We start from the raw sequence: 17,965 nt of genomic DNA, 5'->3' as shown, positions 1-17,965 counted from the left end.
GGTAGCAGAGTTTTGTCTATCTAGTCATGTTTCATCTTATAAAGAGATGAGATAATTGAATTACATTTTAGTTATCTCTACATCAAGAAAGGAACATTGAAAGAATCTGTAAGGAGATTTGAACTGTATAGAAGAAAGAAACAAAATACCATGAATATTTAAATAAGAGAAACTTTATTTTAAAGTATTGGCATTTGTCCATTACTGTTGATTAAATCGTAAATCACTGTTAGGAAAGTGGTTTAATGTTGAGGGAATTTCTTTGCCTTATACCTCTAAAAATCCCTAGAATAATTTCTTTTCCCATCTCAGTCATATGCCTTCAAAATTAAGCTTCAAATACTTTAATTCTGCTTTATTTCACACGTGGCATGTGATTTTCATAATCATTTTTTTTATTTTGTCTTTTTTGTTAGCTCCAGAGTATTGTATTTTTAAAAATGTTCAACTTAAACTCTTTGTGCCCCATATAAAAGCTTATAAATTTATCTTCTGGGAAAGCAAATTTAACTCTTAGCTTTTAAGACTTTAGTATTTTCAGTTTATTTCAGTACCAGATCTTTCTGAATTTTAGTCTTTAGTAAATTAGGCAGAACCTAATTAACTTAATGATTTTATAGCTCAGTTTGTTCTAAACATAATGTAGATTTTGAACAAAGTTAAACTTTTCTTTAATACTAAATAAATAAGTTCACTATTTTAAATTGCCATATCTCATATATAATATACAGAATTAATCTTCTCCAATTTATTTCTTAAAGTTTTAGATAATTTTTGCTAAAGTAACCACTAGCTATACTAGAAAAGCCTGTGATTGAGTGCTACATACCGTATGCTTGCCTTGCTTTCACCTAGAATCTAGGGCCATTACTTTCTGTAACCATTTCAGTGAGCTGCCATAGTTCTCAGTCTGTACTGTCACCTGATCCAAGCATGCGCCAAAATATCCACTGTTTCTGGCTACTGTCTGCTAAATCTGCTTTGCAAATCCTTTGTTCTTTGAGCTTTTGCTTTAGCCACAAACAAAATTAAAGAAGCCCTTTGGAGAGTGACACATGCCATCCTGCTTTCTTAGCTCCTCTGTTATGTAAATCCTTAGCATTACTAAATTTGTAAATATTACAATGGCATCCCCATGTGGAATTGTGTGGCTCATGTGTCAAAATAAAGGCTGCTTGTTATTATATTTGTCAGAAAAATAAGAATGCTGCATTCACACTGCATTCAGTGTTTTGTATTAACCACTTATGATGTCATAGTGTTTGGTTTAATTATGTGATGATTTTATGCATTAATACTAAGGTAAGTTAAGTGTGTTTATATATTCTGTGTTATGTGTGTACATATATCAAAGTAATGACACACTTTTAAATTTAGATTTATTAGCTATTTTAAAATGTAACATTCAGGTTTTATAAATTGAACTTAAGATACATTATCTTCAGTTCACATCTTATTTTTTTTAAATCTTGCATCTTTTTTGAAAAAGAATCAATTATAATGTGTCATTTTAGATAGCTTGACTTTAGGCAAATTTTTTATGTAAAAATCCATCTTTGCCAAATAAATAAATTTTGCAGTGATTCTTTGCATTATAAAAGTTTTATCCAACAATTTTTAAAAATAAGAGCCCCAGTACATTTAAAATGATTCATTGTGTTAAAATTCATTGACATGTAGTTCTTAATGACCATATCTTGTGCTAAACTGAGTTATGCTTTTACTGCCCTTCCTGAATGTTTTCCCCCTAGAATTTTAAGTAAGATTAAATTAGACACCAGGATCCTATTTTCTTAGATGTTAAAATTCCATTGTAGAAAAGGGGAGAGAACAAGAAAAAAAATCTTAGGAGAGATAGAGTGTGTTGATTAAATATGCTTATGTAATGCATATATTTATTTAAATCTCATTTCAGGAAGAATTTATCTAATAGCCAGGCAGTGTGTATCAGATGGGTACATATTTCTTAATAGAGAAGACTGATTTGATAGCTCCAACATTTCAGCCTTTTCTCCTTTTTCCTTTTTTCCCCTCAGTCCTATTTTGACCCTTTTTTCAACTTCTTGAGGATCTGCATTTCTTTCTTTGTTTTTCTCTGAAAGGAAATTGTATAAATCTAGATATCTAGAAACTAAATTCTTGCTCTGGCTGATATCCTTTGTGGCATTGGCCTTTATCTCTTTGTTTGATTTATCTCCTGCCTCACCCTTCTATTTTCGAAGGAGAAAAAATTCTACTGTGTAATCTAGAAAAACGTTATTTAATTTTTATTGTGTGTGTGTGTGCTTTGATTTATTCTGTTTTCTAGTAGTGAATATACTACTACTTTTCCCTCTTTCTCACTGGGTATTGAGGCATATTTTTATTTTATTTCGGAAGTGGAAAAAGTATTTTGAGAATTAGGCATAAACACTTATTCCTAAATGGAAATATTATATTACATGGCTTTTGAATCTTAGTTATTACCAAATGCTACCTTTCTCTGCACACAGTAAGCACTATTTAATGTATGTTTGGATTGAGTTGATATAGAACTTTTTAATATGGAAGAACTTCAAAAGGGAGACTTAATTAGCAACTTATCTAGACAGGGTTGATTTTTTTTTTCCATACCAAATTGTTCATACGTTACAGCAGCCATAAATGGAAACAAAGCAGTATTGTTTTAGTCTCTTTTTTGTTTGTAGCATCTTTTACTATAATTAAAGAATCTTTTTGGCAGCTGCTGCTCACTGTTTTTTTCAAGTTAAATGCAGGCAGATAAAGGTGTGGCACAGATAAATGTGTGGCAGATAGATCCTTTGAAAGTTCTTTGAAGAGTAGACACTGAACAACTTCACTTGTCATCACTTGCAAGTTGTACAGCCTTGAAGATAGGCACAATTCTGTAATATCAAGACATTTTGTGAGTGAGCGACAAATAAAGTCTATTATGTCTTAATTATCTCCTGTTTTGCAAATTAAACAAATTATTGTTGTCAGTTTTTCTTTTAGAACAAGTTTTTGGGCTAGTCAGCCTTCTATTTCCTCTCTCTCTGCTTTCGGTCCCACTTCTTTTTATAAGAATGGCTTCTTTTCAGTTAACATTGGTAAATCTTACTAGAAAGGAAGGACTTTGTTAGGTTGTTTTATATATCATTCTTAGCACAGCTACTGAGAATCCATTTCCTAATCCATGTTCCTTATATTCACCCCCAAAGTCTGTTGGTTTTGCTTTAAAAAAAGAAAAAGGTGCCAGGTCAGCATAATCCTGACCAGTATGAAAGTAACATATAAGGTATTCTCTTGTGATTTTAACACCTAAGTTTTGAGTTTGGAACCTGTTGTGTCTTTACTTTTAAGGTATGTAAGAAGATATGTTTCTCCTTGGTGACCCAATGCTAGTGAAGAATTTATAGGACTAATATATTTTCTATATAATTTATTTTCAGACAAGTGACAAATAAAATAACTAAGTTAATAAAACAAAGCATGGATTTTAACTATGAAAATATTTCATAATATATTCTGTGACAGTACTCCATGCTTTTTTAGTTTGCTTATTCAGTACTTCTTTAGTTAGTATGCCACTTTATAGGTTTTATGTCCCAAAATTACAAACTGATTTGTTATTTGTTTTTCAGATGAACCAGAAACTCGAGATGCTTGGTGGGCAGAAATCAGACAAGAAATAAAATCTCATGCAAAAGCATTAGGCTGTCATGCTGTAGTGGGCTACAGTGAATCAACTAGTATTTGGTAAATCATAATCATAACCTGAGTTTCTAAATGCCACATACTATTTCTCTTTTGTCTTCTGAATAGACCAAAAGCTTGAGCCAAATACAGAGATGCTTCAGAATAGTGCTAGGGCAGCCTCGAAGATGTATAGATTTTGTGTAAAAATGTCAAAACTGACATTTAAAAACCTTTGCTTAAATAGCATTAGAATGCTTTTATAGTATCACTATTGGAAAGAATCTTGGATTTGGAATCAGAAGATCTGGATTTAAATACTAGCTATGTCAATTTCTATCAATGTGACTTTGTGAAAAACCAGTATAGACAACATTTTCATACTCTATGTATTCATAACCAATGATCTTATATTTATTTTATGTATCATTCAGATTAAGCTTAATACATTTTTCCTAGCAATGTTTATATTTGCCTGTTTCCTAAATTGAATAATATGAAACTACTAGAATACCCTGCTTTTTTGGTAGAATTGTATTTTCCTAATACATTTAAGACAATGAGGTTATATACCCTTAATATAGTTTAGGTAGAGAATTTTGATATTTCTTTTATTCAGTTGGAATGAAATAAAATTTAATATTGGAAGAATTTATGCTAATTGAACTTCCTTGAATTATTTTAATAAATTTAAATTAAATTTACTTGTTTTATTACAGAATTCACAATGCAAATTGTTATTGCTAATATTTTAAAATATTATATACTTCTTTGTCCTGTAAAGTGTTAAGGAAAACTGCTTATTGTTATATAAATTATGTTGGATAAATAATGCTTGGTAGTAGTAAAGAAAATTCCACTTGCTTCTACCTGTTTGGTAAACAAATTTATTTCCTTAAATTTTGAAACTTTACTTTAAGACAATAATATTTTTCATATTTAATACTTAATAGTGTCTTAAAAGTTGGCTTGTATTTAAATCATCATCTTTTGAGCTACTTGTTAAAATTAACATGTAATTCTTTTCTCTTCTAGTGAAGAGGTCTGTATTTTATCTGCATCTGGCACGGCAGCTGTACTGAACCCTAGATTTCTTCAGGATGGCACGGTGGAAGGCTGTTTGGAACAAAGGTTGTCATGGCAGCCTGGCTTCTTTTCCATAGGGTCAGAGAAGGGAGAGGTTGATTTTTTTCCTCAGAGCCAGGATAGTTCCTCTCTATTAGGGTAGGTTACAGTGTTACAGTGCAGGATTCGGGACCAAGCACTTTACTGATTTTTCACTAACAACAGCAACAAAAGAAGTAATGGGACTCTACACAAAATTAGATATATTATTTTTATTTCTAACAGCTTGAATAAGGTAACATGTTTGAATACTAACCAGAGAATTTGTACTTTTTTGCCACTGTTGAGGAATAATTTTCTTTAAAAAAAATGTTTTGATATGTTCATTCCATTGCTGCCATTCATGAGGCCATTCCATTGAAGAAAACTTTTTAATTCACCTACTACTTACAGTACATGATACAATGTTAGTAATTGCATAGAAAGCAAAGAATTTAAGTATAGTTAAAATTGAACTTCTTGTACTTTAAAAATCAGATTTCATTATTGTAATAGTGGGGAAATTTAGTTTTGGGGTTTTTTTTTAGTTGAATTAAATTATTGACTCCTTTTAAATGTACAACAGGCATATACTGTTATTGAACTATTTTCATTGAAATCAGAACTATAGATTTCTGAGACAGCTATTTGCCATTATCTCCGAGCTGTTGTATAAAATTTATATTTTTAATGAATTGAATTCATTAGTATACTTATTTGAACATTCTGTTGTCTTTGCTATACTATAGAAAATAGAGTAAACAAAAATTTCTTATCTAGTTAAATGTCTTAAAGGTCAGCACTAAAATGTTTGGATATAACAAAAAAGATCTTAAAGCATGCACTTGGTGGCCTATTTATTTCAAGCAAAAAAATTCTTCCACAAGGAAAGAATTTAAATGGTTTCTTCCATTTTGTTTTAATGGAATTTGACAAGGATTTCAAAGCCCTGCAAAAAGATAATTAGTAGGGAAATGTTGATAGATTTCACAAGTGCCCTTGTCAGGTGTGTGTATTTTAATAATCTTGCCTTTGGCACCAGCATATACTAATGAATGAATTCATTTAAATAAATGCAGTGTCTGCCTCAATATAATAAAATTATTTTTGTGGCCTAACATGCCTTTGCTTATATGTAAACGATAAATTCTACTGAATGCAACAATTGAATGAATGTTATTTAAACATTACTATTACTGCTAAAATTTAAATACTTTTTAAAATGTATTGATGATATTAGAGGAGTTAATAAATTTTTCTTTTGGATAAAGAGTGATTTCTGGTCATAGACAAGATATTATTGTATTATCAAATCACTTTGCAAGAGAAAAAGGAAGTTGAACCTTAACAAAAAGGAATTGAAATTTACAAAATTTGGATGAGGGCATTTTATGTCAAAGCTTGGTCTGGTCTCCTCCAGTTTTTGGTGACAGGTGTCCAGAGTATTAAACCTAATAACTGAATGCTTTCGTGCAAAGTGGCTTATAACCTGGAGGCTTTTTTATGATCTAGCTCTGTGTTATAAAGGGGAATCTCAGCCTCAGCTGAGACTTTGGAGTGGTACCCCAAATTATTAATAATTTATAGTTCTGTTTAGATATGACATCTCATAAACTTGAAATTATGCTTTATAGTTTGTCTGAAACTATCTGCAGATTCTCTTCAGAGGATTTTATCCTGGAATTTTCTTTATACATTTTAGCAGTTTGGCTATAGCTGGAAGCCTGTTCACCAAATCTAGGAAATGCACTATATAATGAAAATTAAAAGTTTTTTTTTTAGCTTCGTTTACAATCCCTCATGTCCCAAGGAAAATCAGAAGTGCCCACCAGATCCCTCCCTTATGTTGTCCATGGGACTGAAGTAGTATCATGTATAGGAAATATGGAAAAATTGTGTCTTTATAATGAAAATGTTTCACAATAGGGATTTTAAAAAAATATACAATTTTGGTATCATGATTTTGATCCTTTTTATTTTTTAACTTTGACTCATTTATTACCATATTTGTGTGGTAATATCCTATTTCAGTTGTTGGCTGAAGCCACTATGTTGTTCTTCTGTTCCTAGGACTCAGATCATGAAGATTTGCTAAGTAATAGGGAGAATCCCCATCCTACTTTAAACTATTACTCACTAATCTAATTATAAACTATAGGGGAGGGAGAGAGTGGTAAATGGGGAATAGCTATGGCACTTGAGACTCTCTTACTACCCTTAATTTCCCCTGTATCCCTAGATCTACCTTCTAGTCAGTAAATGCATTTTAAATAATGAAACAGCACAATGATTCTAAAATAAATCTATAAATGGTACCATGATTTTGGATAGCAAAAGGTTTTTGTAAGGTGCTTTTATTTGTATTTGTAAAATGTATGTGCTATTTGTTATTGAAGATTAATGGTGTTTTAGCAGTGTTTGTATAATTTTGAATTTTAATGGGACACTTTGATTTTGATGTAGAACTCTGCTTTAAAAACAATAGGTTTTTAGAGGCAGTGAGGTGACTAGGTGGGAAGAGCACTTGCCCTGGAGTCAGGATGATCTGAGTTTAAATACAGCCTCAGACATACACTAGCTGTGTGACCTTGCCCAAGTCACTTAACCCCATTTGCCTCAGGGGAAAAAATGAAAACAATAGGGGTTTTTTTTTGTTCATTTCAAATTATCTTTCTTAGTTTTTTTTAAAGTTGTGTGCCTTAAATTATTTGGGGAAGATTATTTTTTCAGAAACTTTTCTGCATAATAATTTATATTGTTTATATCATATTTATATTATAGATGTTATATAGAGCAAACATTTATATAGTGCTTACTGTGTGCCATGTACTGTGCTCAGTGCTTTACATTATAATTTCATTTGATCATTGTAACAACCCTGGCAAGTAAGGTGCTATTTTTATCCCCATTTTACAGATAAGGAAATGAAGGCAAACAGAGGTTAACTGACTTGCTCAGGATCACACAGCTAGTGAATGTCTTGGGTCATATTTGAAATCAGGTCTTCTTGATTCCAGGCCAGTGCTCTATCACTCATATTAGAGCACTTAGTTGCTCCTGGATATGTATTAATCAACTAATAAAAAAGCAATACTTTCTGTTTCTTGCCCCGTAATCGTTTTTGTGCTACATGCTGTAATCACAGTTTGTAGAACAAAACTTAAAATATAAAAAAAAACTTTAAGATGGCTCTATTCTACATCATGTAAAAAGTTACCAAAATAAATGTGATTGATATGATGTTATTTTCCACTTATATTAGCTTGTTGCTCTATAACAGTTGGAGAATTTTTAGGTGCCCTAAATCCTGAAGGATCATGGAACTAGAAGAAAGAACCTTTGAGGTGATCTAATCCAGCACCCTCATTTTGCAAATGAGGAAACTGGGCTCCAAAGGGATGAAATATTTTGCTTTAAAGTCACTCTGGTAAAAAGTAGCAGAATCAAAATTCCAACCCAAGTCTTCTGAATCTGAGGCCTAGACTCTTACCCTCTACCATAAGGCCGCCTAGCCATTTGTAGTTGATATCTCTTCTGCTTGGTTCATTTTAACAAATGTGAATGTTGAAATAGTTTATATAGTAATATGATGTACACATATATAATTAAAAAGCAAACTGCTTTTTTTCCCCAAGAATTCTTTTTTCTTAATGTATCTTTAGACAAGAAGAAAATTTACCTGCTGGTTGTGGATTTTGCCACATACCTTACGATGAACTGAATATGCCATTTCCAGCTCACCTCACTTATTGCTACAGCTGCAGAAAGCAAAAAGTTCCTGATGTTCTTTTTACAACAATAGATCTTCCTACTGATGCAACAGTTATAGGAAAAGGTTGTCTTATTCAAGCCAGGTATGTTTACCAGAGCAAGAGAGAATTAATTAATTTCGTGGTATGTTAAACATAACCCATACAAATTGCATTTAATGTTAGAAATTCTTGTCCATTAATATGGTAGTTGAATCCATAGGAGTTAACAAAGTCAGTGAGAGAGAGCATGTAGAGAGAGAAGTGGGTTCAGGAGAGAACCAGAGAGTAAGCTTATACAGAGGGATGCAACATGAATCATGATCCAGCAAAGGAGTCTGAGGAGGAGGGTCCAGTCAGGAGACAATCAGAAGACAGAAATGTTGTTAAATCTTAGTGCCGAGAGCGTATCTAGTTAGGTGGGTAATCAGCAGTGGCAAATAGGAGATTGAGGATGGAAAAAAGACTGTCAGATTTCTCAGTTAAGAAATTCTCTTTTGAGGGATAAAGTTGGAAGCTAAGATTACAAAGGATTGAGCAGTGAACATGAGTTGAAAAAATGGTGGTATCTAGTGAAGACAACTTTTTCTTTGTTAACTGTGAAATGGAGGAGAGAGAAAGGATTAAAGCAGAAGGGGATGGTACAACTGATTGAAGGTTTTATAAGGACTGAGGAGACTTGAGCAAAAAAGTAGTTATTTGTTTGGGTAAGTTTAAGTGCCATCTCCTATGAGAGTGGAGAAAATAATGGAAATGATGAAGTGACTTGAAGTATAGAGTTGGGGTGGAGGAAATATTTACTTTGGAAAGCTTAAGTATTTTCAGTGAAATATGAGATGAGGCCCTCTACTTGGAGCAGAAGGAGTGGTGTAGGTGACTTGAGAAGAGGTCTGCTGTCTGGAGGGGAACTAGAAGGTCTTTCTGGGAAGATGAAAGGATTAGAGTACAGCCTTGAGGATCCAGTTCAGATTACATAACATAAATTTGTAGGGGTTCGGTCTACTGATTGTGGTTATCTCTTGGCACTCATTAGCGGTTGAATAGGAGCAGACTACTGAACACTATGGGAGCAACAACTGAGTAGCAGGAGTGGATTTGTGAGAGGAATACGGGGCTTGGGCCTCACAGGTAGAGCACAGTGTGACACTGGCCTGGTTAACTCTGGGGTCAAGACTTGGAAGGGAAGAAAGGAAGGTTTGTATGTGCCTTTTCTTTCCTGTTAGATTGCGAGTTCCTTATAGACAGATTATATATCTTTGTATCTCAAAGTACACCCAACTAGCTTATGCATAGTAGGAATTTCATTTCTCTTGAATTGACTAATAAAAAAAAATGGAACATTTTTTTTTATATTCTACTGTTCTTTTGTTGAAGAGAGCAATGTTAACTAAGTAAATTCTTTTTTTTTTTGACAGGTTATGTCGCTTAAAAAAGAAATCTCAAGCAGAAGCAAATGCTACTGCTATCAGCAATTTGTTGCCATTTATGGAATATGAAGTGCATACTCAGTTAATGAATAAACTAAAACTCAAAGGAATGAATGCTTTGTTTGGACTAAGGATTCAGATTACAGTGGGCGAAAATATGTTGATGGGCTTAGCAGTAAGTTTAAATTTATTTGGATATTTTATGACTTCTTCTATAGTTGTAGTAGTAGACTTTGTTTGGGTGTTAGGTTAAGTCCTTTGTTTTTAGATCTATATAGATAAGTCCATAGACTACTGTGCCAATATCTAGGGATAATTTAAACTGAATCTTAAGTCTCAGAATTAGTGTTTGCAAGTATCATAGGGGCCCACAGAACCCCACAATTAAGACTTCTCTTGTAATTAACCAGTTGTTGTGACCAACTGGCCATAGCCATAGCAATGCCATGTTTATGACACTTTAATGTCTGGAGCTCCTCATCTAGGACAGTTAGTAATTTTATCTAGTCCTTTTATGGACATTTCATCATAAAATTTAATTAAGTGCTTTTTAAAGATATTTTTACTAGGAAAATGATGTAATAAGATATTTGAGGGGCATTGTAATTTCTTAGGTAGAAAACTGGACTTGATGAAGCGCATATACTTCAGGGACACCACTATAGTCAACAGTAGAAGGTATAGTGAAGTAATTCTAGTCCATTAACTCAATGAAATGTGAGAATTTGAAAAGTGGGGAGTATATATCCAGTTCCTTTTTTCCCCATTGACTCCTATTATAAAATGATGTTTTATAATGAAGATGTCAGTGGAGAATAAAGTCTACTGCTGGCAGGCTTACCTCGCCTCATATCACAGTTAAATTTAAGAAGACATAAACTGAGTGTCAGAAAAAAAGTTGGTCACTCGAAGCCCAAGTATGTTCACCAGTAAGACTGTGGTTACATATCTTCTACTCAGGTTTCCTATTACTAGTTGGGTCTTGTAGCAGTTTTCATTTTAGAGAAGTCATCAAGTGGTTCTTTATCTGTATGTTCTCAGTTAACAAGTACCAATTTTGTTTCATATTATAAATTCAAAGTTCAATATAACAAATCACTTAGAGATATTGGTAGTTAATGCACATAAAGTCTAAATAATAAGATTTTGCCTTTGTGTATGTAAAGAAAATTTGTTGTGTATTTTAATTGTGTCTTAGATGTTTATAATGATTAATAAGGGCTAATTGGATTTAAATTAAAATTATTAGATAATTAGAAATATTGGAGGAAAAAAGGATTTTGTTTTATCCTTCAACAGCAATATAAAATATCCTATTCTGCCATCTTCCTCCTGATGTCCTTATTTTGACATATATCATCACATGTTGGTATTTAAATAATTTATTTTATATTTTCTAATTGTTTTATATATGCATAATTATTATCATAACTAGATTGTTAGATCCTTGAGGAAACTGTGTTTAGATATTGTGAGGAATACAAAAGTATTGTGGGTGGCATTTTTTTCATTCCTTCTTTTAACCAAGTACAGTGTTAGCCTAATGTAGGGCTTAATTTTTTAAACTTATATTTTAAAATAGTATTTGTATAAATTAATTGACCCCTTCTTTTTGGGACATATATCAAAGAAAATTTCTTTTTTGTTTTGCTGTTGTTAAAGGGAGATTCTGTCTTTTTCTGTCCATTTTTCCCCAAGTCTGCAACAGGTGTATATTTAACAGCTTTACCAACCCCTGGTGGTATTCAGATCGCTGGGAAGACACCAAATGATGGTTCATATGAACAACATATATCTCATATGCAAAAAAAGATAAATGATACAATAGCTAAGAACAAAGAGCTCTATGAAATTAATCCTCCCGTAAGTAAAATCTGTAATGAAACTATTCTAGCTTTTTATACTTATGTATATTTTTGCATTATTTTACCTTAAATATATCTATATAATATGAAGTTATACACACACATTATAGCTTTTGACTTTAAAGATCATAACCTTATCATTTCACTTGCTGTCTTAAAGTTTACTACTTAAGATTGATGTACTAGTGATTTGGAGTACTTGGATTCCATTTCCTTCTTTCATTATCTCATATTGAACCTATCCTTTTCATACTAACTCACATTTCTCACTGAGTTTATAAAAGATATAGATGTGTCCACACCTCTGGGTCCGTGGTAGTCATATTAATCTTCATTTAATAAAAGAGATTGTGAAAATTATTTTATAGAGCTAGAAAAAACAGTAATAAAATTCATCTGGAAGACCAAAAGGTCCAGAATATCAAGGGAATTAATGAAAAGAAATGCAAGGGAAAGTAGCCTACCTGTACCAGATCTTAAATTTTATTATAAAGCAGCAGTCATCAAAACTACTTGGTACTGGCTGAGAAATAAAGTGGTAGATCAGTGGAATAGGTTAAGTATTCAAGACACAGTAGTCAATGACTATAGTAATCTACTATTTGATAAATCCAAAGACTCCAGCTTCTGGGATAAGAATTTAGTATTTAACAAAAACTGCTGGGATAAGTGAAAAATAGTAGGGCAGAAACTAGGCATAGACTGACATCTTACACCCTATAGCAAGATAAAGTGAAAATGGGTACATGATTTAGATATAAAGGCTGATACTATAAGCAAACTGGGAGAGCAAGGAATAGTTTACCTCTCAGATTTATGGAGAAGGGGAGAATTTATGACCCAACAAGAGATAGAGAACATTATGAAGTGCAAAATGGATCATTTTGGTTACACTAAATTGTAAAATTTTTGTGCAAAGCCAAAGCAACCAAGATTAGAAGGGAAGCAAAAGACAGGGAAACAATTTTTATAGCTCGCGTCTCTGATAAATACCTCAAATAAAATATATAGAGATCTGAGTTGATTTTTTAAGAATATAAGGCATTCCCCAATTGATAAATGGTCAAAGGATATGAATAGGGGGCAGCTAGGTAGAGCAGTGAATAGAGCATTGGCCCTGGAGTCAGGAGGACCTGAGTTCAAATATGACCTAAGACACTCGACACTTACTAGCTGTATGACCTCTGACAAGTCACTTAACCCCAATTGCCTTACCTTCCCCCTTCAAAAAAAAAAAAAGGATATGAGCAGGCAGTTTTCAGAGGAAGAAATTAAAGCTATCTATAGTCATATGGAAAAATGCTGTAAATCACTATTGGTTAGAGAAATGCAAATCAGAGCAACTCTGAGGTACCACATCACACCTATCAGATTGGCTAATAAGACAAAACAGGAAAATGATAAATGTTGGAGAAGATACGGGAAAATAGGAACACTAATGTATTGTTAGTGGAGTTGTGAACTGATAAAACCATTCTGGAGAACAATTTGGAAATATGCCCAAAGGGCTATAAAACTCTGCTTACCCTTTGACCCAGCAGTACCACTTCTAGCTCTGTATCCCAAAGAGCTGATAAAAACAGCGAAAGGACTCACATATACAAAAATATTTATGGCATCTCTTTTTGTGGTGGCCAAGAAATGGAAAATGAGGGGATGCCTGTCAGTTGGGGAATGACTGAACAAGTTGTGGTATATGAATACTATTGTTCTATAAGAAGTGGTGAGCAGGCAGACCAGAAGAACCTGGAGACTTATAAGAACTGATGCTGAATGAAATGAGCAGAATCAGGAGAACATTGTACAGAGTAACATCCACATTGTATAACTAACTTTGATGGCCATAGCTCTTTGCAGCAATGCAAGGATATAAAAAAACTCTAAAAGACTCACAATGGAAAATGCTATTCACATCCAGAGAAAGAGTCTGAATGCATATGGAAGCATACTATTTGCTCTCCTCTTGTTTTGTTCTTTCTCGTGGTTCTTCCCATTAGTTCTAAATTTTCTTTACATCATGACATATGCAAAAATATGCTTAATATGAATGTATAAGTAGAGCCAAAAAAATTAAAGAGATTGTGTTAGGCATAAGAAGCCACATCTCTACACACATACACACACACACATATACATTTAATTTTTTTTTGTTACATTTTACATTTTGAACTCTCCCTCACTCCTCCCTCTGCACTAGAGAATGCCACCATTTAATGTATGCGTGCGTGCATGCATGTATGTGTATGTGTGTGTATACACACATACTAATACATGTATATATACATATACAACATACCAGGCATATCTTTGTCAGTTTTTTTCCTCTGGAGGTAAATAGTCTCTTCCTTCATAGATCCTTTGTAATATTTATAATATTCAGAATAGCTTTTTTTCAAACAATATTGCTGTTACTTTATACAACTTTTTCTTGGTTTTGCTCATTTCATTCATTGTTATTTCATGCAAGTCTTTACGTATTTTTCTGAAATCAACCTGCTCAGCATTGTAATGACAGCACCGTAGTATTCCATAAAAATCATATACCACAACCTGTTTAGCCATTCCCTAATTAATGGGCATTCCCTCAATTTCCAGTTCTTTGTCACTACATTTTATATTTTTAATCTTTAGAGCACAAATATTTACCTGATTTTAAGAAAAGTCACAATAGGGAGGTAGAACATATCTTTTTGTCAAACATATCTTTATATATGTATAGTCTAGGTATTTTGGACACTTGGTATTTGTTTTTTCTGGAACAGTTGTTCCAACCTGAAAGCTAGGTAGTGTAGGCACATTAGTCCAGTAAGTTTATTAAACTTGTAGAGGTGGTTTTGAAAGTCGTGATATGGAGACCCTTTAAATTAAGTGTCAGTATTGACATCTGTATACAATAATACCTTGCCCTCTGGGCAAATGAAAGTATTTACCTATTACTTCTAGTTCCTTTCCACTCTGCTATATGAACTGGATGTTTGTAAAATGTTATTAATATGCAAGCCATATTTCCAATTTTATACAGATGTATCTTGGTAGTTCTATCTTTCTTCTATTGAGACAATTCATCTACTTTGGGGCTCATTTTATTTATCTATAAAATGTTAGACTAGACCAGGAGTGGTGAACATGCTTCTTTGAGGCCACATGTGGATCTCTATGTCCTCAAGTGCAGCCCTTTGACTGAATCTGAACTTCACTGAATAAATCCCCGTAATAAAAGGATTTTTTTCTGTAAAACCTGGACTAAGTCAAAAGGCTGTACCCAGGGTCCTAGAGGGTAACATGTGGCCTCAGGGCCACAGGTTTCCCACCCCTGGACTAGACTTTATGGTTTCTATGGACCCATCTACTTCCAATATTTATGTTCTGGAATGTGCGTACAGAAAAGCACATTGGGCCATGGAGTTAGAAAATTAATAAATTAGGGTCCTATTTATCCTATCATTCCAAATGATTTATTTGAATTAAATTTTTCTGCTTTAGTTATTAGCATGTGTGAATAAAAGAGGCTTTTTAAAAAAAAATTAGCAGAAATACCTGTTTTATTTGTTTTGCATTTTAGAAATGGGAAGCTGTTAGTTTATCAGATAAGATCATGGTAAAGTAAATTTATGTATTTCATCACAGTAGCATACTTAGTACAGTGTTGTTGTCAGTTTCCAGCTGATACCTAGCTAACATGTGGCTATCATGTTGGATAATAAGAATTTTATATTACTGTGTAAATTGTTTTCTTAGTTCTGGAGAACAACCATTCTAAATTAGGTTATGGTTCAGATTTCAAATAGTTTCATAGATATTGCTGCCATATATTCCTAACAAATAGTACCACTAAATAAAAAGATACACACACTGGTAATTAATTTTAAAATTTACTGCTCAATTTTTATAGCTGTATATTCTTCATATATATGTATATATACACAAATATATATGACCTTTCAGGTCCTATAACTTGTACCACATCCTTTGTCTTTGAGTTTTTCTAGCAATAGTGATAGGTTTGGAGGAGTACACTTACTCTCTTTTCTTGGTCTGTCTTGTGACTTATGGTATTCACAGGTATTTTTTATGGCCATGTAACAGAGAAAAAAAGTAAGGAACACATTCATGTCCTCATTTTTATCTTTTTTTCTCCAGGGCTAGCATGTCCTCTCAGAATAGGTGCTTGATAAATATTTGTTGCATAGAAATGAGCACAATATTATGAGACAGCCAGGAATAGTTGATTACTGTGGAGATTTATCACTTAAATTTACCAGTAGAGAGGATTTATTAGTCTCCTCCTTTGGAGGTATTTATCACTCATGAAGAAAATTCTCAAAGGAAAACTTTTCTGATTGTAATATTTATATCCATTTTCTTTATTTTTCTCTGTTATTCAAAATGGAAAATTACATGATATAATATGTTCTCTATTTCAGGAGATACCTGAAGAGATAATAGGATCCCCCATTCCAGAGCCTCGGCAGCGCTCAAGGCTGTTACGATCTCAGTCAGAAAGTTCTGATGAAGTTATAGAACTTGATCTTTCCCATGGGAAAAAAGATGCCTTTGTACTAGAGGTATTCCTGCTGTGCTATCTTTTTTTTAAACATTTGAGAGAAAAAAGTCCAAATTATCTTCATTGAAATTGCAGTAAAACACTAGTAGTTTTATATTATAAAGTATGTTTAAAGTATAGCAGTTTATACTTTAGTAATACTAGAAAGAAATTATTAAAATCGTAAGTGGGCCTTTTTGTGCTACAGCTACAAAATTACTGAATATGTTTGTTATTGGTTCTATAAAACTGGATACTTCAGTTAATAACAGGTTGAAATATCTTCGTTTAGGTTTGTTTTTGTAAAGCTGAAAATAGGAAAGTTGAAATAGGAATCTGAACTTTTTAGACTAATTGTTATCATTGTAGAGTTATATTGTGAAGCTTGGTATCATTGAATCACAGAAAAACTGGAGGTAGAAAGTATTTCTGAGATCATACAGTCCAACTCATACATGAACAGGATTTCTCTCTTCAAGTCACCAACAGATGGTCTAGCAGCTGCATGAGAACTTTCAGGGGGAAGGGAATGGACTCCACTATTTCTCCAGGCTGTTTGGGACTGATATATTTGTTAGGAAGTTTTTCCTCACATCAACCTTTCTATCTTCTTTTCCTATTCCAGTCCTTTCTCTCCCCCCTAATAGGCATTGTCCAGGGAAGTAACTCCTGGGCAGTAGATGCAGCCTGACCACTCACTGCCACTGCAGGTGCTACAGCCTGTCTCTCTTCAGCAGCCATACCTACTGAAGACCAAGAAAAGAAAGTTCTCTGTGCCAGAATCCTTGGCCACTGTCAAATGCTTCAATATAAAAAAGTAATATGATTTTATTAAAGGAAATTACACTAAAAATGCATTATCATCTGCCTTGCCACTGTAACCTAAGGAGCACTGTGTCTTTCCATCCAACTTTTAGTTGAAAACTCATATTTATGATGTCTTCCCTTGTTAGAACATGAACTTTTTGAGAGCAGGAACGGTTTTTTTCTCTTTGTGTCCCCAGTACCTAAAGTGCTTTTTCATCTATTTGTACCCTAAATCTGACTCTGTACTTTCCCCTCATTGCTACTAGTTCCACAATCACAAAATTTCAATGTTAGAAGGGACCACAGAGGCCAGTCTTTTTTTGAATAAGAATTGCCACTACAACATCAGCAACAAATCATCCAGCCTTTATCCAAGACCTCTGTTGAGAGGGAATCCAGAACCTCTTGAGGCAGCTCACTGCACTTTTGGATGCATCTAATTTTAAAGAAGTTTTACTTTACATCAAGTTGAACTCTGCCTTCCTTTAGCCTTCTACTTTTTGCTCATGCTTCTACTTTCTGAGACCATGCAGAGAAGATTTGATTCTAGTTCCTCAGTAACTCTTTAAATATTTGAAGACAGTTCCTGCCACTAAAAAAAAAAAAAAGGTGTTCTCTTGTTGAGGGCCCCCAGTGGCTAAATTTCCATTTCCATCAACCACTCATACATGGCATGATCTTGGTCTCTGCTCTGGATACACTCTGTCTTGTCAGTTTCTTTCCTAAAACGTGGTACCAGATAAAGACTGATCAGGTTAGAGTAGCACTTCTGTTCTTCTAGCTACTGTGCCCCTT

The 17,965-nt window shown here is 33.3% G+C and overlaps 1 protein-coding gene across 18 annotated transcripts in view; it reads left to right on the top strand.

Annotated features, from left to right (window-relative positions):
- LOC138175780 (C2 domain-containing protein 5-like) overlaps nt 1-17,965 on the top strand; it is a 133,542-nt gene that overhangs the window by 64,217 nt on the left and 51,360 nt on the right. For 10 of the 18 annotated variants that reach the window (XM_069106257.1, XM_069106255.1, XM_069106256.1 and 7 more), the window contains 6 exons: nt 3,624-3,738; nt 4,711-4,806; nt 8,442-8,633; nt 9,944-10,130; nt 11,654-11,818; nt 16,245-16,385. In XM_069106257.1, coding sequence (XP_068962358.1) covers nt 3,624-3,738; nt 4,711-4,806; nt 8,442-8,633; nt 9,944-10,130; nt 11,654-11,818; nt 16,245-16,385 — 896 coding nt within the window. Of the gene's footprint in view, nt 1-3,623; nt 3,739-4,710; nt 4,900-8,441; nt 8,634-9,943; nt 10,131-11,653; nt 11,819-16,244; nt 16,386-17,965 lie in introns of all 18 variants that reach the window. The other 8 variants (XM_069106245.1, XM_069106252.1, XM_069106244.1 and 5 more) reach the window with 2 other exon arrangements.

The sequence above is a fragment of the Petaurus breviceps genome, unplaced genomic scaffold (genome assembly GCF_028583685.1).
Source record: "Petaurus breviceps papuanus isolate PSGF00001 unplaced genomic scaffold, PetGlider_PUasm1.0 79, whole genome shotgun sequence".
NCBI lineage: Eukaryota > Metazoa > Chordata > Mammalia > Diprotodontia > Petauridae > Petaurus > Petaurus breviceps.
The sequence above is the reverse complement of the archived record's forward strand: the minus strand, read 5'-3'. Positions and strand labels throughout refer to the sequence as shown.